The sequence below is a fragment of the Lissotriton helveticus genome, chromosome 12, assembly GCF_964261635.1.
Source record: "Lissotriton helveticus chromosome 12, aLisHel1.1, whole genome shotgun sequence".
In the NCBI taxonomy this organism is placed as follows: domain Eukaryota; kingdom Metazoa; phylum Chordata; class Amphibia; order Caudata; family Salamandridae; genus Lissotriton; species Lissotriton helveticus.
Genome location: NC_136073.1, coordinates 81485198 through 81512523, shown reverse-complemented (window position 1 = coordinate 81512523; position 27326 = coordinate 81485198). Strand labels below are relative to the sequence as shown.

Sequence of the window (27326 nt, the reverse complement as noted above, 5' to 3'; positions counted from 1 at the left end):
CTATCCTTTGTGTCTCCTAACTCTCAAGCTAGCCTTCCTCGTAGCGATAACTTCAGCTCCTTTCATGAGTGAGTTACAAGCTCTATGCCTTCATCCACCGTACACCACTTTTTACATTGACAGAATAGTATTACGGACTAGGGTGCCATTCTTGCCAAAGGTTATGATGCCTTTTCATGTCTGTCAATCCATCACTCTTCCTGTACTCTTTAGTCCACCACACCCCTTGAAAGAAAGGGAAAGACTCCATCATTTGGAACCATAAATAGCTTTGAGCTTATAATAGCTCTTCCATGGGACCAAGTGGTGACAATCAGCTCTTAGTGATTCACACAACATTTACACATCACTGAATGATCCCAGTACAATACATAGGAGACATGTACCAGTGGCTTTCCTTCAATCCCGGCAACAAAGGACTCATTTGGTGTTGTGGTGGCGCATGTGCAGCAATGGGAGGGAGGGTAAATAAACAGAATGGAAGGGGGGAGAAGGAAATAGGTAAGTTATTGTTTCCACCACCGGCAAGCATGGAGGTCTTCCCATCACATGCAATAAAATCTTTAACTTTTCCAGATTTTCAGCTGGTTATCTTGCTCCCACTAAAATACACTAAGGGCATCATTTATGAGGTTTTACCACAGTGCAGCGCCGCAAGCTTCCTGCGGCTCTGCCCTACGGTAAAAGAAAAGGGCAGGAATGCATCGTATCTACCAGATACAGCACATTCCTATCTATTTCCCCTACACCGGCATCAATGCAGGCACTTTTTGCACCCTGGGGCACGGATACCTGCATTGCAGGAATGATCAATTTTGTGCAGGACAGGTAGCCTTCCTGCACAAAAACATTCAGAAGAGGCTTTTTTCTCTTTCTATGTGCAGCAGAATGCAGCACACATTGAAAAGGGAAAAAGGAGGAGAAATATAGGTATTTCTCCTTGTTGTGCCTCCCATATTCCTCCCCTGAGGAGGTATACATTTTTGGCGCTTCCTCAGATTTACGTTTTCTCATAAATCTGGGACAGTGTCCAAAAGCTATGTATGTTACTGGGAACACCCCCAGCAACTGTGTTAAAGGGAACAATATTTATGAGGCAGCATTAAGCCAAAAAGAAAATGGCTTAGTGCTGCCTCGTAAATAGGGACCAGGCTCCTGCGCCACTGAAGTGTCAGAAAAAGTGACCTTCTGGCAGTGCAGGCCCTAAATTTTGAAGGATTGAGAGTTGATTTGTGAGCCATCTTTTCATTTTCTGACACATAACATATTGTACTTCCTAAGATAAATGTGGCTACATGCTGATCCATATTCACTTCAACAGATGCTGTCTTATTATGAGCTTATCATCTAAAAAATACACTTGTTCACAAAACTCTGAAGTTTTACACATTTTTTAATCCATTAGATATGTTTTTCCATTGCATTTCTTGTAGGATCTCATTTTTTTCTAGAGGGGGAGTGGTGGCAAAATCTAAAATAATACTTCTTCAAAAGTGGGTGAGGTTAAAGGAAATGTAAGGAATTGTATGCAACGGACATGATAATGCAAAACTTTCAGCAGCTAAAGAGCAAGATCATTGCAGATCACAAAATATGCTTCTGAAGTTTCAACAGTGCTAATTGTTCCAAAACATGCTTAAATGTCGTCCAGCCTAGCCTTGCAGTAAGTCAGGCACTACAGTAAGCCTTCAACACTGAAGAACTGTTGCTGTATTAATTAAATGAAAAACATATTATATTTGCTTTTAACTTTGGCGTTATCTGATTAATCAATATGAAACTTTCCAAAGAAAATGTTTGACCACCTCAGCTCCTTCCTGGAGAGTTTTAGGGTGATCCGTCAAGCTGGGGTTGGGAAACAAAAGGTGGGTCTCAAAACCAAATTTCCCCATGCATTTTCCATAGACTTTTATAGGCAGCACTGCTGCAAAAACTACTAAACAAAACTACACTAAATTTCTCAGGAAGCTAGATCTTGGACCAGAAAGTGTGCTTTTTGTGATTTGGTGTAAATCCATCCAGTAGTTTTTGAGAAATTAGGGTAAAAAGATATTCGTATATCTGGACGTTTGGGTTTCAGGACCTCCCGCAAGAGTTCCTCATACCCAATTTCAGAAAATAGAGCATTCTGATTGATATAAGGGTCTTTTTTCCCTTGGGTATATAAGAGAGTTCTCTGATTGGCTGTCTGCAATGTGAAGAAAAATGTTGTAGGCAGCCATTTCAGGGCTCGAGGACTTAGTCCCCTATCCTGCATTTAATAGTAAAAGTAAGTGGGCAGGGTAGGGATACCCTGCCCCATAGGCTTTTTAGGGGGATCCAGGGTCCACTCCACCCAAAATATATATTTTGTTTAAACGCTGTGACTCCTGTAGGACTCCTGTGGGATCACAGCTTTTTTTAAACAGGAAAGTACCTCTATGCATTTTTTTATATGAAGAAACTGACCCCTAGGGTGTGCCAGGGTGTGGGGATCTTCTGAATAATATATATTTGGGGAGGGGGCCTGAATGGGCCCGAGTGGGAGATCCACTCCAGGAGACAGTCAGGGCCCCTGGACCCTTTCACCTAGGGCTCAATGTTCAAAAAAAGAGAAGGGGGTGTGTGGCCCACCTCCCGAACTTCAGTGAAGCCCCAAAGATCCCATTCCCCAGGGTAATCTACAATTGAAGGAGATGAGGCTCATCCCCCCTCCATGAGTGTGTAAAGGACTCAGGGACCCAATCCCCGGGACCCAGCTCAATTAATGTATCCCTGGGAGCTCACCCGTGGGACACAGTAGTTTCCCTGACCGCAACAGGACAGGAAGGGAAACATATGTTTGCTCCGACCTGGCGGGAGAACTTTTAAAGCTTCTGCTGGGTAGAAGTAGACATGCCATCCCTGCTCGCAGGAATGGAAACAGGGAAGGCATCCCTGCTGCCAATCCGGAGGAACTTTCAAAATAATACCGCTTGGTGGAAGAACATTTTGGTGTCCCTGCCCACGCCTTACTCATGATGCTTCCCATTGCTAGATGGTAGAATCCCCTGATGAACCATGTACTGCTTGGGTGAGGGTTCTACCACCCTTCTGATAGACTGGAAGTAGTAAAAGTACCTACCAGATGCAAAAATAAAAGAGACCACTCCACCTCAAACTGCAATATAAAGCCGATCATTTCAACCACCCTCCATCCAAGAGACATGTTCACAGCCTACTTAGTACAGTGAAATCCCTTCAGATACCTAGAGGCATATTTACAAGGAGCTAACACTGCCACAGCCTCATTTCTTTAAATGCAGCAGTGGCGTAATCAGATTTTCACACTGCTCCACATTTACAAACTGTCACATTGGATGCAATGTGCCAATTTGTAGAGGTCTGTGTCACATTATACCTTGGACGTTAAAAGTAACATAGAACTGACGCACTAAAATGTACAACTTTTCACTGCATCACTCTACGACTGGACTGCATTAAAAACCCTACGCCTTCTTAAACCAGGCATAAGGATTGACCCAGGGCTTTTAACATGGGGCCCGCCTCTGTGTTCTGATGCATTGCTGGAGTTGCCGCAGTTTTAAGACGAACTCCAGCAATGAGTCACTTTAAAGCCAAAAGATGCGCCAGAATTTCTGACGCATCTGTGAATCTTTGCAACTTGGAGCACTGTATTTTTAAATATAGCACATCCATGTCATCCTTAGCGCATTTCCAGCCGGCGCGACAAATCTGACGCATCAATGCTGATCATGTAAATATGCCCCCAAGTGTCATAGGATACTACCGACAAATGCAGGAATATTGCCCAATAAATATTAAAGAATATATGCATTTCCTTAATACAACTGAGAGATGACTGTGAGCTAATAGTTATCAACTGTGCATGTCATCCTCATTAGTTATGTTGAAATTTGTTCAGTGCAGACAGAAATAAGGACTGTGTCACTTATTTATGTTCATTACTTCTTAAAAATCACTAATGCATCCCTTTCTGAAGTCTAAAATTAGCAGTTCCAAGACATCTCTCTTCCAAAAGCTGAGGTTTTCTCAACTGTTTGGGTGTGTGGGGATGCAACAGTAGATCATTAGAGCTCTTGGTAACACTATGAGATACATCAGGACAAAGAAAACTCTGGCTTTCGCGGGTACATACATTTCACATAGGTTGTCAAGGACACATTTCTGCAAGGGAATACAAACTGAAATACAAGATGCAGAAGAACATGATGGATTTGTCTATTATTCTACTAACATCTGTGGAATTCAGTAGGTAACAGGCAGGGCTTAGCTGGAGCAATTTCTAAACCACACTTGGAGGTAATGTTAGGATGGAAGTGATGCCAATGGCCATGCAATCTTGACCATGGGGCACGAGCATTGTCATTGTGAAGCTTTCCTTAATCTTCACTAAGAATGTTAGATTGGGTATCAGGATGCAAATGACCCTGGTCAGTGATTATTGTTTTCAGCAAGGTATTACACCTGGCTGCCACAGTGGAGAAGAATCAAACCCTTGACTGAAGACACATATATAGTAATCTTGTAGTGCAGCTGTAACCACGCAGTACCTTTACCATGCATGCTTTACAGCACATGCACTGTTACCACGCATAGCCATTACCACACATTTTTTTACATCCCTTATGCCTTTAACACGCTTGCCTTAATAGCGGAATAACATTGGAAAGGTATGAATGGAAAAGACATATACGTTGCACTAGTGTTAAAGGCATATTCCTGCAACGGTGGTAAAGGCAGTGGTGTGGGCAAGGCTATCACCATTGCTAGAGGAAACCGAGAGACCCATCGGCTTCCTCTAGACAACCTGTGCTGCACCTCGCATCGGAAGAGCAGCCTCTTTATCCTGTAGAGGTAAAGGGATTGGGCCTCGGGCGGGGGTTACGGAATATGGGCTTTAGACTGGGGGTGTTTTTTTTCTTTAAAGTTCCAGGGAGGAATGCCTGGTTTTAGGGCTGTTCGCTGGGGTGGGTTATATTTAAAAAGGGCTGGGAGCAAGGGGGGGGGGGTGTACTAGGGTATACTTTTAGGGCTCAGGACAGGGATGGGTATTTTAACAAAGGATAGGGGCGGTGGGGTAATGGGGACGGGTTCAAGAGCAGGGGTCAGGGTAAACCTTTAATACGCCTAGGCCTTTAACATACATACATACAGTGGAGAAGTGTGGCTCAATGGTTAGAGCGGCAGACCCTGATGCAGAGGTCTAGCCCAGGACCAGGGTTCAATTCCCCGCCTCGGCGGGTCTTGAGCTCAAAAATTCCACGGACCTGATAATTCTCGCCTCGGTGCCTATTCCAATCATGGAGTCCCACTCTGCAACTCTGGGCAATAGCTTGCTTAATCTCCACAACAGCCCCCACAACGCTAAGGATGCCTGGCCTCCACCTTGGGGGTGCCCAGGAGTGGACACCTCACAGGGAAAGCCAGGATGGGTTCCACAGCGGTATTCGTACAAGCGCCTTGAGACCCTTGCGGGTGAGTAGTGCGCTATACAAGTATCAATTTACATTACATTTACATTTACATGCCTTTACAACACTATGAATTGTAAAGGCATGCGTGGAAAGGCATATTCATTATTAAAAAATGTGTGGTAAAGGTTATGCTTGGTAAAGGAATTCACGTGGTAACGCATGTGCTGTAAACATGCGTTGCATCTAAATGCATCTTACCATCGTACATTCGTGTTTGTGCACTTCAGGAGACAGCCCACTGTGACCCACCTGACAACAATGACAGCTTGATGATATCGACGGTCTGATTTCAGAGTGGTCCCAATCTTGTAACATGTGTCAACTCCGCTCCCAACAGTCTGAGCACAAAGGAATATTAATGACAGCATTGGACAACTTTGAACTTGTCCATGATTAGGCCAAATGGTTAAAACACTCACAGGTTACAAATCTCGAAATGAATAGGGTGAAAAATGTCTGGGAACTATGTTATGTCACTGCTTCATATTCTGCCCTTGCAAATTCTGTATGAACAATAGGTGCCAACATGTAATTTTGTGGTACACTTTATAAACATATACAGTGTTTAACTGACTAGGCATGACATCAATAAACCTCCAAATATGATATATTAACGATGATATATTACAACAAATAAGAAGTTCTGAATGTAGTATGTTATGGGATAGGAATGTGATATCATATTGATGGCACCTGCCTCTTACTCATTAAATACTCCTAGAGTTTTCTATATGGTCCCAGCTGAAAAATGACATATATTATTCTACAAAACAAATCAGAAATAGGAGCCAAGCACTGGGGAGGGTAACCATGCCGCATGTAATTAATTTAGACCTCATTGAAGGAGGCTTTATTTTAAATGCTGGTTCTCTTCAAATGGGTTTGGGCTAATCACATTCACAAGATATTGTGAAGTCAAGAGCCAAATGGTACCACGGCTACAGAGGGGGCCTTGTCTGAAACATAGATGAGGAACAGTGTTTTTGCTTAGCTGCTTTATCATCCACCCAACCTTCCCATACCACGGTTGTGTTACTTGTGCATGTCACTCTTCCTGGATCAATCACTTTTAAAACCAATTCCTTCATCGGGGCGAAGCAATTGTCAGTATTGAAGCTTAATGCTTTACACCCTTTTCACCTTCATGCTCCTGCCTGCATTCTGCCCCAACAGATATTCCTTTGTGTTGATCTCTGATCTAAACAATATGATATAGCATTTGGGGAAGAATAAACAGGAAAACAAGGATGAGCTTGATGATAAGATAGCAAAAATCTCCATGGCCACCATGTACTTGCCCCGAGTGCTGAGATAGGCTGGAATAAATGAAAGCCAGACACTGAGGAAAGCGAGCATGCTGAAGGTGATGAATCTGGCTTCATTGAAGCTGTCAGGCAGCTTCCTAGACAAGAAGGCCATTATGAAACTGATAGTGGCCAGAAAACCAAGATATCCCAGCATGCACCAGAAAGCAATGGGAGATCCTTCATTGCACTCAACTAATATCAGCCCAGGATGAATGTGAATGTTATATTCTGAGAAAGGGGGAGAAAAAACCAGCCAAAGTGCACAGAGAACTACCTGAATTAGTGTTCCAGCAACTATGATCGTACACGACAGTTGAGGTCCAACCCATCTTCTTAAGTTGCTGTTTGGTTTGGTGGCTTTAAAGGCTATGACCACAATGACGGTTTTGGCCAAGATGCAAGAGACACAAAGTGCAAAGGTAGTGCCGAAGGCCGCCTGCCTCAAGAGGCATTTCATTTCTGTGGGGCAACCAATAAAAGTCAGTGGGCAGAGAAAGCACAAGGTGAGGGACATGAGCAGGAGGAAGCTGAGGCTAGTATTGTTTGCTTTCACGATGGGCGTATTCCTGTAGTGAAAGAAGAGTGCTATAATGATAATAGGAATCACTGAAGATAAAATGCTGCTTGCTGCCAATATAGCTCCAAAGGTTTCCTCATAGGAAAGAAAGTCTGTGTTTTTTGGAATGCATTGATCTCTATCATCATTGGACCACTGATCCCAGGGGCATTTAAAGCATTCAATGGAATCTAGAAAAGGAAACATGGAGAAATACGTAAGAGCACTTTACTTAACAAATATAAGATTGTAACTGGAGGTCACTCTAGTGCTGAGCGTCCTACCTGTTTGATTTGATATCTCCCCTAATCTGCATGGAAAGCATTGAAAGCAACACACTGACTTTCCTGGTCTGATGGCTTTTCGGAATCCTTTTGGACAGCTGGGAGAGCACACAGAGATAGGGACCTAAAAGGAGAAAATAGAGCCATGTTTAACCATAATGAATAAGATTGACTGAAGAAGTGATGAATATTGTCATTGCAGCAAGACGGAGATCTGTCTACAAAATATAGCCAAGCTACAAAAAAGATGAGGTAGGCGTAAATAATGGTAGTATTTGGTATTCATCTGAAGAAGTTCTGCTTATTTTAACTTTACATAATGAGAATAAATGTATTGCAAATGGTACCGGCTATTTCCACAGGTGACATTGATGTTGATGATGTCAGGTGAGTGAAAGAAGCTTTTACAATTGATGAAAAGCAACAAGTGACAGTGGGTCTAAGGATGCTCAGCATGACTAGCTTACAAAGTGCAGTCATTTTTGAAAACCATAGATAGAGAGAGGGAAATGCATCATGGTAGCCTCTTTGCCACGTTTGCTTTCCCAAGTGTCTGACATTATAATGATAAGGTGGGGGCTTAAGACAAGTGTGAAAGCTCTCTCAAAGTCTTCCTATCACAGACCATGCAGTCCAACATGAGAATAAAGGTGGGCAGGTAAGAGAATTGTGAGATAGAGCTAAGCCAAGGGTGTGACTCTGCTCCGTGAGTCAAACCGTGACTGAATGGTGACCAGGTTATATTTCTTTGCAGTATGACCAAGTATAACACAAATAATTTCACATGAGAGGTTTAGCCTGTTTAGAAACAACATCCTAATTTCCCAGAGGTCAGTTATCTGGTCTCATTATATTTTAAGATGGTGAGGGATGTGCACCCAGGTAAATTTGTACTCCCCTGGAGTCTCATGGATATATTAGTAGGCTCCTCACCCACAGGTACCACTAGTGGCATGCTTTATCATTGGATCTTCACCAACTGCACTTAGTGTGAGTGGGTGGGCTCAGTGCAGTTTGTAAAAGCAGCTCATTGTCTAAAGAACAGCCAAAGCAAGTTAAAATCACCTTCAGGCTCCTAAATCCTATTTACTAGCAATGCCCTTTGTGGAGAATAAAAACAGGGAGATGTTTATGGGCATAGTGATCCCTAACATCAATGGATCGACATGTTTCAGCCTTTATCTAGTGCCACAAATGGTAAATAGTCTTTCTTCAGAACCAGAAAAGTACTTAGTAACCCTAAGACATATAGGGCCAGATGTAGGTAACGTCAATTTAGCGAGTCCTTAATAGCGATTTTTACCGAATCGCTATTAAGGACTCGCTAAATTGAATGTAGGTAGGAATCGCTAAAATATTAGTGATTCCCTAGTATTCCTTAATACCAAATCGGTAATTGAGATTCGTTAATAAGGAATACCTAGCCATTCATTCCTATGGGCTAGGAGGCCCATAGGAATGAATGGGAAGATATCCACTATTAGCGATTTGGTATTACAGAATCACAAATAGCGGGAGCTATTTCAAGGGTGCCAGGGTGTCCAAAGGACGCCCTGTTGCACCCCTGAAATGTGCATGTGTGCACATGTGCTGCACATACAAGCCCTATGGGCATGGATGTGTGCCACATGGAACATTTAAAAAAGAAAAAAGTGTTTTTTGAAAGGAAATCGCTACTTACCAACAACTTGAAGTTGGTGGTAATTAGCGAATCCTTAAGGCTGTAGTGCACTTTTTTTAGTGCTACGTACATTGCATTTAAGAAATCGGTATTTCCGATTCCTTAAATGCAAGAGCAAAATAAGGAATCGCTATTTTGCAATTCTTTATTTTGCAAGTAGGTTTAAACTCACCTACATTGCACTCAGCCAAATACCGGTTGGTATTTTGTCACCGTCATCTGGCCCATAGTGGGTAACTACCAACTTTGAATAGTAGTTTATAGAAACATCATTAAGCATGCAAACATAGAGACCAAAGATGACCTTTTCCTGTAATGGTCTCCGAAACAAAAAAAGCATGATTGTATTTCTGTTAGGGGGTAATTCTGATTCCTTCATGTTATATTGGCTCATTCTCAGGCACACCTTGGTTGATGTGTATGACAGGGCATGCAGACATGTGACTTTACCCTCCAAAACATCAGACATGACATATACACATTTAAAAGCACACACGGAAAGTTAAATAAAAGCAAATCATATTTAAGATAGTGTTCATCATGCACACACAGGTGTCTATAAGAAATAAAGGGGGAAGATTTACTAAGATTTTGCACTGTGTTTGTGTCACAAAAGTGATTCAAATCACCGCAAAATCTTTTTTTCCTAATTTACTAACTAGCCCCAAACCTGTTAGGTGCTGGAAATAACAGAAAAGTCATGTGAAGCAGTGCATACTTTCCACCATGGGGGTGTACCAAGGGTGGTACATGGGCATTCACATGCAACCATCCAAGGTTTCTCACGCTAAACCCAATTTACTAAACAAAGTAGATTGGGTTTAGAGTGAGAAACTGCACCCTTTTCAAGTAGGCACAAGGAATGAGAAATTATTTAATTGCTCCTTCCTTGTTTGACTTTTCATGTATGCTGCACTTTACAGCACACATACAAAGTGGGAAAATGGTTCAAATGAGTCTGTGCATAGTATCGTGTACTGTAAGGGAAAGTCACAACGGATAGGGAGGTAGCGAACTGAAGTTTCTCCACCTGGTTACAAAGGGATAAATGCAGAAACTGGGGTTTTGTTGGGTACTGTATATATAGGTAACCCACAGAAAGGAAATTGCTGAAATACAGACTTGGGTGCCTAAAAACATGCTAAAAAAAGGGAAACCTCATTGTGAGGTTGGCGCAGTGAGTGAGTGCTAACAAATACAGAGGTGAAAAAGACACAAAAGGAAAGTGGTTTCTTGCTTCTTTCTCAAGACATTTTACTGGGTATACATGGGGTGTTTGTCTAGTACAGAATAAAAAAGAGGATTTTCTTAAGTTTCTTGTTCCTTCATTGACTTGTTCTAGGGTGACCCACTTGAGATCTATAACAGAGGGTCCAGTGAATATGTAATGTGCCACCATTTTTGCAGCGTTGCGTTTGCACCTGATAGTGCTCCTGTGCTCAAATATCCTGGTGCTTATTTTTCTCCTAGTCATGCCTACATTTAAGATTGCATGTGCAGGTTATGAGGTATATCACTTGTTCGTGTTACAGTTTGTATGTTATCTAAATTGCCTGGGCAAGTGTAGCCCTGAATCTATTTCTTTAGCGGGCGCAGTCAGATGGCAAACACTACTTTGGCCACATGATTAGTGAACTACTACTCCTGGGCCAACACTAAAAGATGATGGATGGAATGCTGAACATTGTCAAACACTCACACTCAATAAAGAGATCTGAGGCTAAACTGCACCCATTTCATTAGGCGCTATGATAGAGAAATGCTTCTATTTCTCCTTCCTTTTCCGACTTTGCATGCAAAATGTACAAAACCTATGCTAGACTCATGGAGACCCCCTTGCACTATGGTATAAAGGTGTGTCCTTGGAGCACAGCTGCACATTTCTGCATCAGCTTCAAGGAGAGGGGAGGAAATTGGCACATTTCTGTAACTATATCACTCTCTTGAACTCTCCATCACATGCAGTGCAGCGCATCATTTGCAGCTGCTGCACTGCGCTGTGTGATAAACTATTAAATCTGGGCCTTCATCCCCAAATATGGCTGATAACAAATAAGATAAAATAAGCAGATGTATGAAATTTCCTCTTGAAATTTGCCTACCTGTCTGTTCGTTGTTGTCCATTGAACAGCGCTAGTGTTGATCGTAAAAGTGTTCGGTGCACTGGAGTCATAGGTGCCCACTTTCATGTGCATGATGTTCCCTTTGGGATCCTGCTGCCAGTTTACAATGTCATATCGTGCTGGTGGGTTGCCATGTTCATCAAAGAATGATTCTGTGTCTTTGCTTCTTAACCTCAACTTCTTGAGGTAGTAAAGGAGCTGGGAATAAAGCAGGGTGGAAGTGGGTTTGAAGAATTTCTCTGCAAGTCTTGCTCCATTAAGAGTGCACTTTTGAACCACCCTTCTTCTATTTCCATGATGCTATTTTTATTAAGGAATAAGAATGTTTAAGAACAGCATAGCTTTATAAAGTTCCCTAAATGAAATCTTCCTCATGGCATAATTAAGGAAAGCAGACATATGAAACTCAAAGCACTGGGATACAAAAATATTGCTTTTATATGTTTGATGGCAGTCTTAGAGCCCACTGTTTGGGAGCACAGAAAAGGTGACGCAGCAAGGACAGATTCTACACACCTCGTTGCTACCCACTGCATAACAAAGCAGCATATGTATGCAGGTGATATGTTATTCAGTAAGTCGCATGTGCACATAAGCATGGGAAGGGTGAGAGTGTTCAGACTCGCCGCCATGGCTCCTAAGACACAGACACCTCTGGTACAATCCAGTAGAGTTCTAGTAGAGTTCGCCAAGTGCTAATTAAGCCTCTAGGTTTTGCAAACATTTTAGGGCTTTTCAAGAGCCCAAATCCCATCTGCCAGTTACTTAGTTTAACTCATTATCTATCACAAACACATACTCTTCTTAAAATTTAGGTGGCAGACGTTCATCAATACTCTCTGAAGAAAATTCACCACATCTCCCCAGATCATCAGAAAACCACTGTTCATTCTCTGACCTTTTTAAGAATTGACATTGGATCCACACTACTTGTAAGGCTTTACCAAGCATCACTTGCTCAGCTTAAAGTTGTACTACAATCCACCGTTACATTGAATCATTCTACAAATAAATTCAACCATGTTACCACCATACGATATTACTTCTGCTGGCTCCCCGTATCTGCCAGAATCCATTTTAAGATTTGCTTTCTTGTTCATTAAGCTAATCATGGCACATCCCCTCTGCATCAGACCGAATTAAAATCTCAGGAGGTTCATGAAATCATCAAAGCTTCTGTTTACACTGACACAAACATATCCGGGTACTATGGAATTGATAAAGAAATTCATATCCACTAGGTATGAATTCAGAGCAATAAAACAACCTGCGCTGTGCCTAACAACAAGAACACTGAAACCTTCTACCTTCCTCACAGTCCCTGTTCCTTCCTGCAAATGTAATGAGATTAGCCTCTTCTTGACACCATTCTGGATAAATTGATTGTATACATCACTATCACAAGTCATCATCCCAAATTGCCTTTCAGCTGGTCAAGCCATCACCCTCCTGAAAGAGTCGGTGATCGATCTAGAGCAGTTGGACAATTATCAACCGGTAGCAATTCTTCTCTTCCTGGCCAAGGTCCTGAAAAACTGTGTTAAAATCCAACTAATTTTGTTAATTGCCTATAAATGTCTTCTTGATGCTGTCCAGTCAGGTTTCAGGATGGGTTGAGGCACTGAGATTGCAATACTTCAAACTGTAAATTATGTACTCCTGGACAAAGTGACTTCTGCCTCATCACCCTCCTTTATCTCTCTGTGGCACTCCAAACGATTAACCATCCCTCTTGCCTTAAGATTCTTTATGAAAGAATGGGTCTCAGTAAATAGGTATTAAATCATGCTTTTCATAGCTGTACAACATCTCTGAGTCAATAAAAGTCCTAAATTCCCGATCCAGCTTCATGTATACCCAAAAATAGGTACCCTAATGTTCTATAACCTCTACAGTATGGAACCGTGCATAACTTTCCTAATACTCCAAAGTCTCCTATCATTGCAATTTAGATGAGACAAATGGTGTATCTGAGACTATCTCTCAAATAGTCTGACTTTAGACATGCAAAAAAATACATTCTTGGACGAACAACCACAATCTCAAAATGAATCCTTCGAAAATTGAACTCCTACTGATTTTAAAACCTAACTGCTCAATACCAAGGCAATGTTGGCTAATTGCCCTCAATATCCTCGACTTTCAGTTCTTCATAATCCATTGAGTACAATTCTGGGACATCCAGTTAAATAAGTATGGCAGTCTTTAAACCCACATCAACCCCATTTCGAGGTGCCTATTTACAAATAAGAATTCTTCACGGAATCAAACCCTTCCTGCCAGCCAAATACTAAACACATTGTCCAATCCCTGGACTTCTCTAGATTAGACACTTATAACTCCTTGTTAACAGTTATACCAAGGCTTCACCTCTCTACCCTAAAAGCAGCTCTTCATGTAGCTCTGGGGCTCGCGTAAAGCACCAGGAGGTTTGGCCATATCACACACGTCTAACTACAGATATATGTACCTTGGTGACATATATGTATCTTAACGAAGCCTACATTTGAAGCTAAGAATAAAAAACATATACTTATCGATTTGTACTCACCTTCTCAATACTCTTGTCCCAGTTCTTCTGGCCACACTATATTTTTGTCCTAGATATTCTGACAGACAACCATCTTGAAATTTACTTTCATTATTAATAAATATTTCCACTCTAAGACACTGAACTATTTCTCTAATAAACTTGTTGTATCATAGTGCAAAGATCTTTCAGTTGGAATTCATTGTCTGAAGAGCGAAAAAAACCTTTAACAAATCCTTCACTGAATGGATACCAACACTGCAGAATTCAGACCCGCCCAATAACAGGACAAACTCATTTTTTTTAATCTGTTATAGCAAATGAAAAAAAACTATAATTCAAGGATTAACTAATTAACTAATTAATGGCTTCTATTTGCAACTGAAACAAGCCAACAAATGTTCCATGTCTGTGAACTGGACTTACCTTGGCGAATGGATCATGGCCTAAAGTGTTCCTAATGTAAATTGTACACAATACAATTGTTTGAAAAATCGTTGTCATTTAACCATGGACAGATGCACCAATGCCTACCATAACTTTCACTGCTCTACTTCAGGTTAGAAATAAAATGAACCTTTTGATATTTATTTGTATCTCATCTCATTCTTATACTAAGTGAATGTCCATGTTTTTGTTTATAAATCACAATCTCTGTGAAGTGTTTTTACTTTCCTTTGGTCTATTACATGCCACACAACATCTTCAATAAATAAATACATTATTTAATTAACTGTCAATATTTCATAGCACAGGATATCTTCATCGTTTTCCTGGTCTGCCACCTATTGTAATTTGGATTAAGTCTTCCATCCCCATTATTTATTTAGCTGTCCTTTTACAGTGTAGTGGCTCTTTTTTTTCACAGAATAATATTCCACGGTCAGTATGTAGAAAACAACAGCTTGATATACTAGGGCTGATGTTTAAAAAAGAATTATAATGTGCCTATTACATGAATATTACAAGAGAAAGGATGAAAATTAAAAAGAACAGATGAGAAAGCTCTATGCATTTAAAATATATCCCAGTATGTATTCATAAAATTAATCAGAGCTTGGAACTTGGAATGGATATGAAGATCACCAGTTTTTTCAAGAAACTCTCTCTCTTAATAGGAATATGTTTGCTCATATATTCTGCCTCCTTGTGAAGGGCACCTATGGTAAGATACCCTTACACACATACAGTCAGCTAGTTTGTTCCAAATAATAACGTTTATAAAGCAATACAGGTAACAAATTCAACAGGCAACTGTCTAAAATGTTCACGCAAATTATTATTCGGCCTGTGTTTTAAGATCCTATTGTAGCACATATTAAAGTTTAAACATAGTAGCAATAGCACTTCTCATTTCAGCTCCAATCTCATTAGTAACACCAAAGATCTGGATGGTGCTAGTGTTGATCCTAGTACCAATAGTATTATTGGAGTTTTTGATAGTTCCCCTATAAACCAAAGTTTCTCGCAGTCCACAAAGACATAGACATGATCAAAGTATTCCTGTCAAAAGCTTGGACAAAAAAATGTTAATTTTTTCCAAATTATGCTTCTAACCCTTTGTAAAAATAGATGATGTCATAGAACATTTGTGGCAGTTAAGCTATCAGGCATGAACTGTTTTAAATGTTTGTTTAGATCTCACAGCACACACGAATCAGTATTCAGATAAACATTAGTTATAATTATACATCTGCAAATATGTTCTAACATATACAATTATTCAGCATCTGTCACAGGTGGTTTTCCCAGAATTATGCTGATCTCCTCAGATATACTCAGTAGGAAATCTGAATATTGTGGCAGTCTGATATTAGATGGCAAGCATGGCTTCTGAATTACCAGGTAGCAGAGTTTTTACTTGAACTAATCATGTGCAACGGATTCGGAGAATGTAACTCCTTTTCTACAGCTTAAAATGAACGAGCCTATAAAAACATTAAAAGAGACTCCGCATGACAGCACCAGGATAGCCCTTACTGCTTATATTTATTAACCTGCCCCAGACATGTACCTCAATGATATATACATCTTTAGGGTACACAGATGTAAAGTTAATCATAGTAACTCTATACTTTTCTGTATGCACGTACATTAATGATATCTTATTAGTGGATATTTCGGCCACCACATTTTTGTAGTGTAATATTTATACCCACAGTATTCTGACATACTACACCTAGCTTTTATATTGAACATTTGTCCAGATATTCGGGCAATTTAAAGGATTTGGTACTGACTATCACCACTTGAGATGATAATCTGAGCTGGGGAAAATAAAGTCTTTAACCCAGCTCAAATGAAAAGCCACTCAGGTCAGAGTTGTAGGAGAGATGGCTATGTCATCTGAATCAAGCAAAACCAATCGTATGAATTTGATACATATACTATTAAAGTCCATGGTGTTTCTGGTTGCCTGATCAAAGAATATGGCTGTAAGGAGCAATGAACTGATAATAGCAGCGTTACCCTGTACTAATTGTCTAGCAGTGTAATAGAGAGAGTGCTAACCAGTGGTTTACAGTGATATGTTATAGTGACTAGATATTTTATGGTTGTGAGACTTTCCACGACTGGGTGAACTTACCTCATAAAATTAACGCACACAACAGCATGCAATGGCAAGAGCAATCGTATAAGTAAATACAGCGTGCCATCATTTCCAGTGGCTGAGCTTCTGAATCAGCACCTGCCAAGGAGCCTTAGGAGCATCAAATCAGCTTATGATCAAACAGTGCAGTGGGTAGCTTTCCTGGGCCCCAATGGTAGTCAGGTTAAAATGCCAAAATGTGCAGTTAGCTAAAGTGATGATTACAACAGCTTTCTTCAGAGCGCTATGAATGCAAACCCATCAGCTGAATTTAAAGGGATGGTAATTAAAGATGTTATCCTGGTGTTCTTATGTCATGGTGGAGGTGTTGCCTTTAGATCGTAATGTATGGCCACTCATTGGGGGCACGGTCAGCAAACACATAAAGTACTGTGCTCCCTTATTTGTAACTAATAAAAGGATACATATTGGTGGTGGAACTATCTGTGCCAAACCCTCTTCTCTTCCTCACATACAAATTAGATTTCCTTATAATATGCTTCAATTGAAAACATACCTGCCATGGGTGGAATTCTGAGATATTTGCACAGGTCTCTTCAATGAAAGGCCCGTCACCCTTTATGCACATTGTCAGATCTTTTAAAGCCAGTGCTATGGCATAAACTGCTTTGTAGATATTGTAGGTGTTTCTAAAGTCCATAGTGCTGCTGATTGGAAGGCTTTCAAGTTTCTCATCCCCTGTGCATTTCTTAGTTTTATTGTCCTTCATCGCAAATGTGTCCTCATCTGACCACTGACAATCAAAGGTTTCTTCCCAGAACTTTCTAACAAAGATGTCCTCTGGAGTTTTAGAAGGGTGGATTCTCATGAAGTACTCTTGAAAGCCTAACATCTCTCCGCTGTATATTGCAAATCCTATGGTGCTGGCCAGGATTTCTGAGTATTTCTCAAATGGGAAGAGGAAAGCAGTTGACCAGGCTTCACTGGCAATCCAGGTCTTACCAGTTACATTTTGCCTCATCAGCTCATCTAAGAGAGGAATCAAGAACGCAATAGAGGAAAAGATCACAATGGCACTGGCCGCTGAGTTTTTGATAACTTGGGCAATATGAAAAGCATTTTTGTCCACTCGGCTTAAAAGAATGTTCTCTGTGAAGGCCACACAAGCCCCATTGTTGGTTATTGATTCTTGCACTATTTGACTCCCCAGTTGTCCATAGGTGTCATCTGTGGCTACAATGCCCACCCAAGTCCATCCAAAATGTGTTACTAATTGGGCGAGTCCTCTGGACTGGAAGTCATCACTTGGGATGGTGCGGAAAAAAGAAGGGAATTGGTTCCTGTCACTTAGTAGTGGACTTGATGAAAGAGAACTGACCTTTCCCAAAGTAGAAAAAGACACATTTTAACACAAGATTACTTCAAATGCGCACAGTTTCAAAGGTGAACTGTACCCTAAACCTATACTTAAACTAGATACCTTACACACAACAAGACACATTGAAAACAATAACTTTAAAGGTGTTGCAAGTGGTAAAATCAATTAAAGTTGGAGCAGGAATATTGATTAAAGCAGCGGAGGAACTCCAGTTTAAGTACAAATTGATGTATGTTTTTGGATTCCATTATCATAAGTTAGTTGCAAAGAACTATGACAAACTGCTGATAGTGCAAAATTGCAAAGAGATAAATATTGTCTGAGCCATTTCAGTCGGCTCTTCCAAAGTATAGTACAGCAGCCATATTGTCTAAAAAGTTATATAACCCCTTTTACTTGTAATGCTGCACTGCACTGTAATAGAAATCCCAAACAGGATTACATCCTAAAGTTTCATTACAAGCATTATACATATAAAGCAATAGTCCCTAAAACAGTTTAAGACAAAGTAAACATCAATAGGCATTTAATATTAAGTTGATGGGGCATTTTTTCATTTTAAAATAATTGATCAACATCATCCACTATCTTAACGATAATCATCAGTGATGTCATTTGAGATGTCATCAGTGATGTCAACAGTGATGTCATTGACCATGCCATGAATGATGTAATATGTGATGTCATGAGCTGTGCATTGCGGGGCGCGAGTTCTAGTTAGCTGAACTAACTATAACGGTGGAATTTCTCTGATTTTGTATGAGTAAAATGTCCAACTAACTATAACGGCCCTGAAACCTACGGTTTTTTCAGTGAATTTCTAAGGTTTTTTAAATGCTAATTTCTAACTATAACGTGCTTGAAACCTATGTTTTTTTAGTGAATATATATATATATATATATATACAAAACCATTGAAATTCCCCTGTTATAGTTAGTCAGCTAACTATAACTTGCACATCTGCAATGCACTCATGACCTCACTGATGACATCTCAAATGACATCACTGATGACATCATTGTTTAGAAAAAAAGCTTTTATGCCATGGATGGGTTTAAGTTGTTTTTTGGAACTCTGCTAAAGCTGGATCCCAAAATGGCTGCCAACACTTTCTAGCTGAAGTGTTGGCGGCTAATCAGAGGTCATGAAGTCGCTGTCACCATAGATATCCTTATTTTTTCCTTTCAATTTTTCAACAACTACCGAATGGATTTACACTGGATAACTGCAAACGTGCACTGCGTAACGAAATGTACCTTGCTGCCAAATTCTGTGTAATTTCATCCAACAGTTCAGGCTGCAGGCGTGTCTAAAGGTCCCATGAGAATCAGCATGGGAAATCGTATTGTTTTTACCCCCCATTTTTCTCAGCCTCCTCTTTTACGGATCATCGCAAAACTTCCCATGCACAAGAAATTTTACTATGACACTTTTAGGGGGAAAATCTTGAGAAATTTTTCAAACGATGATGATAGGAAAATCTAAAATCTTTTTTCTATGGAAAGATGTTTGTAACTATAACTACCTACTGCAACCACTACTAGGATATAGATATCCTATATATATAGTTAGGAAACAGAATTTAAAAAATCCTTAGAAAATCATTGAAAAAGCCAAAGGTTACAGTGATGTATGAATGGGTATATATGAGTGATATAATATGTGAGATAATAAGCAGTAAGTTGCAGGGGAATACGTTATAGTTAGCTCAGGTAACTGTAACTATTGAATTTCACTGGTTTTGTGCAACTGACATCTGAGCCTAACTATAACCTCCCTGTAACCTTTGTTTTTTTCTGTGAGTTTCTAAGGTCTTTTTAATTTTATTTCCTAACTATAATGTCCCTGTAACCTTTGGTTTTTCCAGTGAATTTCTATGGTCTTTTAACAGGTAGTCACATTTGTAGAGAGGTGGAGAAAGGGGCGAGGCCTCCGACCAGCTCTCATAAATCCCACTGTGTCACACTTACTAGAGGTAAGAGGAGGGCTTCTTGGCCCCTAAGAAACCATAGTTTACAAGAAGACTTTATTCCCCAAACAATAGTGCACCAGGAGGCACATATGAAGAATGGTGGAGGAAGGGGGCATGGCCTCTGGAGACCTTTCAGCAATCCCACTGTGTGGGATTTACTGGAGGTAACAGGAGGGATTGTTGGCCCCCCACAGACCCTCAGCAGCCAAGGAGACTTCATCCCCCACCCAGTAGTGAGCCAGGAGGTGCATTTGCAAACTGGTGGAAAAAGGGTGTGTGGCTTTGGATGACCTCTCAGCAATCCTGCTGTTTGGGACTTACTGGAGAAAACTCCAGCATGCAAGGGCACTGCATCCCCCAACTAGTAGTGCACCAGAAGGCGCAAATGCAGAGTGGTGGAAAAGGGGGCATGGCTTCTGACCACCTTTCAGCAATCCCACTTTGTGGGACTTACTAGAGGTAATAGGAGGGCTTTCTGTCCCCCAAGGACCCTCATGAGGAGCAGTACAGCTCCTGCCAAGCCTTAGCAAACAGATATGTCCTGGGGGTATCCACGAGGCACCACACCATTATATAAGTTTTAATCTCTGGGGAGGTGGTGGCCCACAGTGTTGCAGGAGCTCAGCGCAGCCCCTGATTTAATTATAGACAAAACCTCGGGGAGGTGGTGGTCCCCAGGGCTTTGGGGGAGGCTATGAGGGTCTCCTGTGCTCTAATTTAACAAATAGCCCTGGGGAGGTGGCGGTCCCCAGGGTGTCGGGCTGTCCGTTTCCTCACATCAGTTTAATTGTTTGCCCCGGGAAGGTGGCAGGCCCTAGGTGTGGTTGGTGCTGCATGAGCAACCCCTGCATATTTTTAAAAACACGCCTTTGGGATTTGGCCTACCTGGGGGATTATTATAAAAGATGTGTGGGAATTTTGCTACGAATCCGTGGAACCACCCACGAATTCATGGTAAATTGTTTTTAAGAGAATGCTTTAAAATCCCGACAGGGTCCTTGTGGGATTCCCCTCACCATATTTTTTGTTGGGCTTTCCTTCAAGCAGAGTCCCACGATGGCTGTAAACACTTCCTGGTTGAAGTGTTGGCAGCCAATCAAATTTTTGTAGGATCCGCAAGGCCACTGCAATGACTCGCGTTCTTAGATATCTATATTTTTCAAACTATAATATCTCTGAAACTACTGAACAAATTGACATCAAATCCCAGAAAGCACACGTTTTGGCCTAACAGCTAGCTTTCTGCCAAATTTGGTGTAATTCTGTTAAGCGGTTCGGGCTGCAGTCATCTTCAAAAATGAAAAATTTCCATAGACATAACATTGGGAAAACGTGTTTTGAAATCTCCTTTTTCTCAGCTCCTGCTTTAAGGATCACCCAACAACACACCAGCTGAACCAAAAAGTGGATTTTTTTTAATTCTGTTAAGAGCCATCAATTATTTGCAGAACAAAAAACACTTTTCCTATGGAAACTTTGGTGGTAAGTATAACTACCTATATATACATATCCTGTCTCAAAAAAGGTTTCACCTTCTGCCACACCGCACCGCACATCTCGAGTTTAACTCCTGTGGTGGTGAGGCGCTTCAACATTGATTCACTTCAGCAACCACAATCCTCTTCCTGGACATTGAGTGCACTCCCAGACCAAAATGCTTAAAGATAGTGCTTTTATTTGCAAACCACGAGCAAAAACAGACGCGTTTTGGCACAATGCCTTTTAGAATGGTGGCCGCTGAGTGGGAGCGCGAGCAGGACCTCGGACCATCTGGCCAAAGACCTGCACTTTCCCTCTGCAGCTCCATTGCCTGTGCAGTGCTCGGTGCAGGTAGGGGTTCAAGCCACTGTGTTGTGCCTTACTGTGTCGTGCCCACTCCCTATTTATTGGCGGCTGCTGTGTGGCCGCGTGCAGCGGGTGTACCACTGGCACACCAAAGGCAAGCCTGTCTGTGTCTGTCTGCGACTCAACTGCGACCAGCGCCAGAGACCCTGGATCTCTGACGTCCCATCACTATTACTTAGCGGCCCTCCTCACACTCAACCCTGGAAGGAACCACAACTGCCAGTTGTCCATGCTGAGCACCACCCATGGACAGTTCTCCTCCAGCCACCAGACCTTTGCCACCATCTACACCCCCATAGCCACTACCCACACGCCAAACACCAACACCGCCAAATCCCTGAGGTGCATCCTACTCAATGTACGCTCCCTTCACAGAAACGCCATAGAGATCTGGGACCTCCTCGACACCCTCTCACCAGATGTCATCTTCTTCACAGAAACCTGGCCAACTCCACCACCGCCCCAACATCACCACCGCCATCCTCAACGGATTCAAGATCCAGAGGAAGGACCACCCCACCAGCTCAGGAGGACGACTTGTAATAGCACACAAGAGCTCCCTCGGACTCACAACTTCCAGCTCGAGTGACAGCCCACCCACCACCGTAGACCTCCACTTCCTGATCCAAATCAGTCCCAGAATGACCCTGCGAGGCACCCTCACATACAGACTTCCCGGACCTTCATCGCTAACCTCATTGCGTAGCCCATGCCATCGCCTTCCACAGACTACATACTCATCGGAGACCTCAACTTCTACCTCAATAACCTCAGCCACCCCAACTCCACCACCTTCCTGGACAACCTCAGACTGAAACAACTTGATCACCACCCCCACTTAAACTGAGGGACACACCCTTGACCTTCGCAGGAGGTAACAACATCCACTTCAGCCACATCACCAACCACCAAGGACAGACCACCACTGCGTACACTTCCATTTTGACAAACCAAAGGCAACCAAACCTACACTCCCTGTGAAGAAACTGGAGCAAGATTACCGAGGAGAATCTCAAATCCGCCCTCAACCACGATGCCCCAGCAACCCTGACCAACGCCAACCTCGCAGCTAAAGAACTCCACAGATGGATCTCCAACTGTGCAGACGAACTTGCACACCAACATAACACTGACAGACACCACCCCAAGAAGGCCATCTGGTTCACCGCCATCCTCCGAAAATCCAGGCACACCTGCAGACCTCTCGAGATGGACTGGAGAAACAGCAAATCCTCCAAAAACCGGACCACCTACAAGAACACCATGACCGAATACCACCAATGCATCAGATCCACCAAAAGGACCTTCATCTAGAACAAGATCCTCGCCAACTCCAGCAACTCCAAGGAACTCTTCAGCATCATCCAGAAATGTACCAAGCCCCCCAGCAAAACCACTGACATCAACCCATGCCAGGACCCCTGCAACAAACTTCCATCTGAAGATCAAGGGCCTCTACGACAACTTCAGCGACCAGACACATGACTCCTAAACCACTTCATCCTTCAGCAATGACAGCCAACCCACCATCTCCTCCTGGACCCAAGAAGTCACCACCAAAGACACTGCATCAACCATGAAAAGCATTTACTCAGGAATCCACACGGACCCCTGCCCCCACACATCTTCCACAGAGCTGCCGCCACCATTGATCCAGAACTATAATGCACCATCAACATCACTTTTAAAACCGGCATCTTGCCTGACAACTTGAAACACACAGAGGTCAGACCCCCTACTAAAGAAGCCATCAGCTGACCCCACGGACCTCAAGAACTACTGACACATCTCCCTCGTCCCTTTTGCAGCCAAAGTCACCGAAAAGACCGTCAACATTCAGCTAACGAAATTCATTGAGTAAAACTCCATCCTTGACCCTCCCAATCCGTGTTCCGTGCCAACCAAAGCACAGTGACTGCTCTACTTGTGGCCACAGACGGCATCCGTACCCTCCTCAATCAAGGACACACTGCAGCCCTGATCCTACTCAACTTCTCCGCAGCCTTCGACACCGTCTCCCACCTCACACTCACACTCAGACTCCACAAAGCCGGGCATTTAGCGAACCGCCCTTGAATGGCTCGGCTCCTTCTTCGCCGGAAGCACCCAAAGAATCAGAGTCCCACCCTTCCTCCCTGAACCCTTTGAAATCAACTGTGCTCTTCAACATATACATGGCCCCACTTGCCACCACCGTCAGACAGCACAGACTCAATATAGTATCCCAATGCCGACAACTCCCAGCTCATCCTCTCCCTCACCATGGTCCCCATCACCACAAGACTCAACTTCCAGGAAGGAATGATAGACGTCGCAACCTGGATGAGCAACAGTTGCCTGAAGCTCAACTTAGAGAAGACAGAGGTCCTCCTCCTTGGACCCTCACCCTCTGCATGGGACAACTCCTGGTGGCCCACTGCACTCTGCAGCCCCCCACCCCCACAGACCATGCCCAAAACCTCAGCATCCTACTAAACTCCTCCCTCTCCATGAACCAACAGGTCAACACCTTCGCCTCCACCTGCTTCAACACCCTCTGCATCCTCCAAAAGACCTTCAAATGAATCAGAATCTGACCTCAGTGAAGAGGAGAGAAGTGTACGTATGGGTGGTGTACTACTGTTTTAGAGGAAATAAAATTGATTTACATTGACCAAAGGACACCAAGGGGAATAGGAAGAGGACGTGGTTGTGGCAGAGGATGAGGGAAGAACCAAGTAACAGGCCCAAATGACGGCGAAAGACGCAAAGAGGCACAAGAAATAACAAGGGGGTATCCCCTTCGCAACAGACTCAAGAAATAAACAAGCAAGATACAAACTGACAGTTTGATTATCAATATATCAAAGTACCTGCTGAATGAACATGAAAAAGGAGTGCTAAATAAAGGCCTTACATTTTGTCTCAAAAAGCACTACAACCATGTAGAGACTAGGATCGACCTCTACAAATATGTAAGGAAACTTAAATTAGTAAAATTCTTCACCAAATCAGGCAACACAAGGAGAGGAATAAACACTGAAGAACAAAGAGCAATAACTCTAAACATTGAAGATATAGAAAGCCTAAGAACATCATATGAAATGACGCGCACCTCAAATGATGAAGAAATAACTGAGTCACAGACATTGGAGGATCTAGAAATCCCTACTGGTAAATATGTTGCATCTGGCTTAAAACCCAAATCGAAATGTTGTCCCACAATGAGCCCTGGAAACAAAATAGATTCATTTCATGATCTAGTCATAGCCGATCTTTAAGCAATGGAACATTTTACAGGCAACAAAAAAGAAAATCTCTCTCAAGAAGAGCAGTTCGCACTTGAAACATAAAGGGGTCGATTCCGATTCGGGAAAAAAAAAGTCCGTACGATTTGTATCCGGAGCCCTCTCCGTACGAATCGTACCCGTCCGTCCGAGTCGCGAAGTACGATCCGTATTCCGCGAATCCGTCCGAATCATCGCGATCCGTACGTATTGCAAGGCTGAAACCGTGAACCATACGACTCGTACACATACCGTACGACTCGTACACATGCCGCACGACCCGACAAGTACAATCCGGACCGGGGTATGAGGACGCGATTCGTATGGTCCACGTCAGGTAAGGGCGAGTCGTACAGAAAAGCACAGAAACACATACACACCATACGGTCCGTACACCCCATGATCGCAGGGGTACGCACCGTACCCCTGCGATGATGGGGTGTACGAGCCGTACCCCCATTGTACGATTGGTGTACGAGCGGTACCCCATGTACGATCGGTGTACGAGCCGTACCCCCATTGTACGATCGGTGTACGAGCCGTAACCCATGTACGATCAGTGTACGAGCCGTACCCCCATTGTACGATCGGTGTACAAGCCGTACCCCCATTGTACGATCGGTGTACGAGCCGTACCCCATGTACAATCGGTGTACGATGGGGTACGGCTCGTGCGTACCCCTGCGATCATGGGGGGTATGCACCGTACCCAGGGGGGGCGTTCTGTACCTGTTTCGGCGTGAACTCTGCTTTTAGGGCTGTTTTCAGCTCCCGTAGAAAAAGGGTCGTACGGTGCGTATCCGACACGTATCGTACTTGCTGGGTCGTAAAAGCCAGCCGTGAACCGTACAGATGTCGCGTACAGCGGGTTCCGAGGGAGAATCGTACGAAGATTAGAGTCGTACGGTGTCTTGTACGACTCGTATGGAGTACGGCTCCTGGTACGAATCGTACTTCATCGTACGTATGGGGGACGTTGCAGGGTACGATTCGTAAGGGAAAAAAGCTCCGAATGGCTATTCGGCGTGTTTTTTCCCGAATCGGAATCGACCCCTAAGTAAGAAAACCGAAATAGCAATGAAACCGGCCGACAAAGGCTGAAATATAGTGATTCTGAATACTAAAGACTATATCCAAGAAGCAATGAGGCAATTGAGTGATGTAAACAACTATACGAAATTGGAGACAAATCCAATAAATGACTTAACAATCAATTTGGGGTTGAAAATCTGAAGTTGGCAACAAGAAGGCCTTCTTATTGAGGATGAAGCATTATTCCTTAACAATGAGAGTCCACTGATGCCCACTATGTACTTTCTGCCGAAGGTGCATAAGACATTGATCAAACCTCCAGGTAGGCCGATCATCTCTAGATCCAACTCTTTGTATGAAAATATGTCTATTTATGTCGACCATTTCCTGTCTCCCATGGTCATGAACTTGAGCTCCTACATCAAAGACACCGGGGACTTCTTGAGAACACTTACCAATACAGGATAGCAAAATGTATTTTATTTAGTAACCGTCGACGTAGTGTCATTATACACTTCAATTAGCCACGATCTAGGACTAAAGGCTGTGGCATAATCTTTGCGACAAAGGAACATCAAAGAACTAAAACACACAAATATGAATATGCAAATGATCGAACTTTGCTTAACCAACAATATCTCTTTTCTTTGCCCAAAAGTGCGGAACTGCCAAGGAAGTTTCATTCTCTCCTAGTTATGCCAACCTCTGGTAGCGTGGAATGAGGAGAACGAAACCTACACCACGAAAATATAATTATGGCTGAGATAAATAGATGATCTCTTTCTGATCTGGAATGGCAGCAAGGATGAATTCAAAGAATATTTAAAAATGTTAAACAACAACACAGTGGGTCTTAAATTTGCTTACAATATGAGCAAACAACAGACCTAATTCTTGGATGTGACTGTTTATATAAAAAACACCCACATTCACACCAAACTCTGCCGTAAACCTACATCACCCAACAGTATTTTACATGGACTGAGCTTCCCCCCAAACCTACTGAAAAAAAGTATTCCCTATGGAGAGTCTTCAAAGAAACAGAACAACAGTTCATCAACAGAAAGTACAAATACAGAGATGTAAAACAGGGACACGAAAGAGCACATAAGTTAACATGTACCTTGACACTAATCAACACAGATAGAGAAATCAAAAACAAAGATGAAGAAGAGGTGACACGGATGATCATGACTAACAGTAAAGAAAGTTATAAGATCGTGAAAATCCTTCAAAAGTATTGGAATGTCCTTAAGAAAGATCCTGATATTGGCAATAGGATAGTCGAAAGACCTATGATAACCTATCGCAAAGTACCATTGC

The 27326-nt window shown here is 42.4% G+C and overlaps 1 protein-coding gene across 1 annotated transcript in view; it reads right to left on the bottom strand.

Annotated features, from left to right (window-relative positions):
• Positions 1 to 6602: 6602 nt before the first annotated feature.
• LOC144797870 (vomeronasal type-2 receptor 26-like) overlaps positions 6603 to 27326 on the bottom strand; it is an 89793-nt gene continuing 69069 nt past the window's right edge. Inside the window, exons 4-7 of the mRNA XM_078668673.1 lie at positions 17066 to 17887; positions 11408 to 11728; positions 7625 to 7748; positions 6603 to 7531 (exon numbers count right to left, since the gene is read on the bottom strand). Of these exons, the coding sequence (XP_078524799.1) occupies positions 6603 to 7531; positions 7625 to 7748; positions 11408 to 11728; positions 17066 to 17887 (2196 nt within the window). The remainder of the gene's footprint in view (positions 7532 to 7624; positions 7749 to 11407; positions 11729 to 17065; positions 17888 to 27326) is intronic.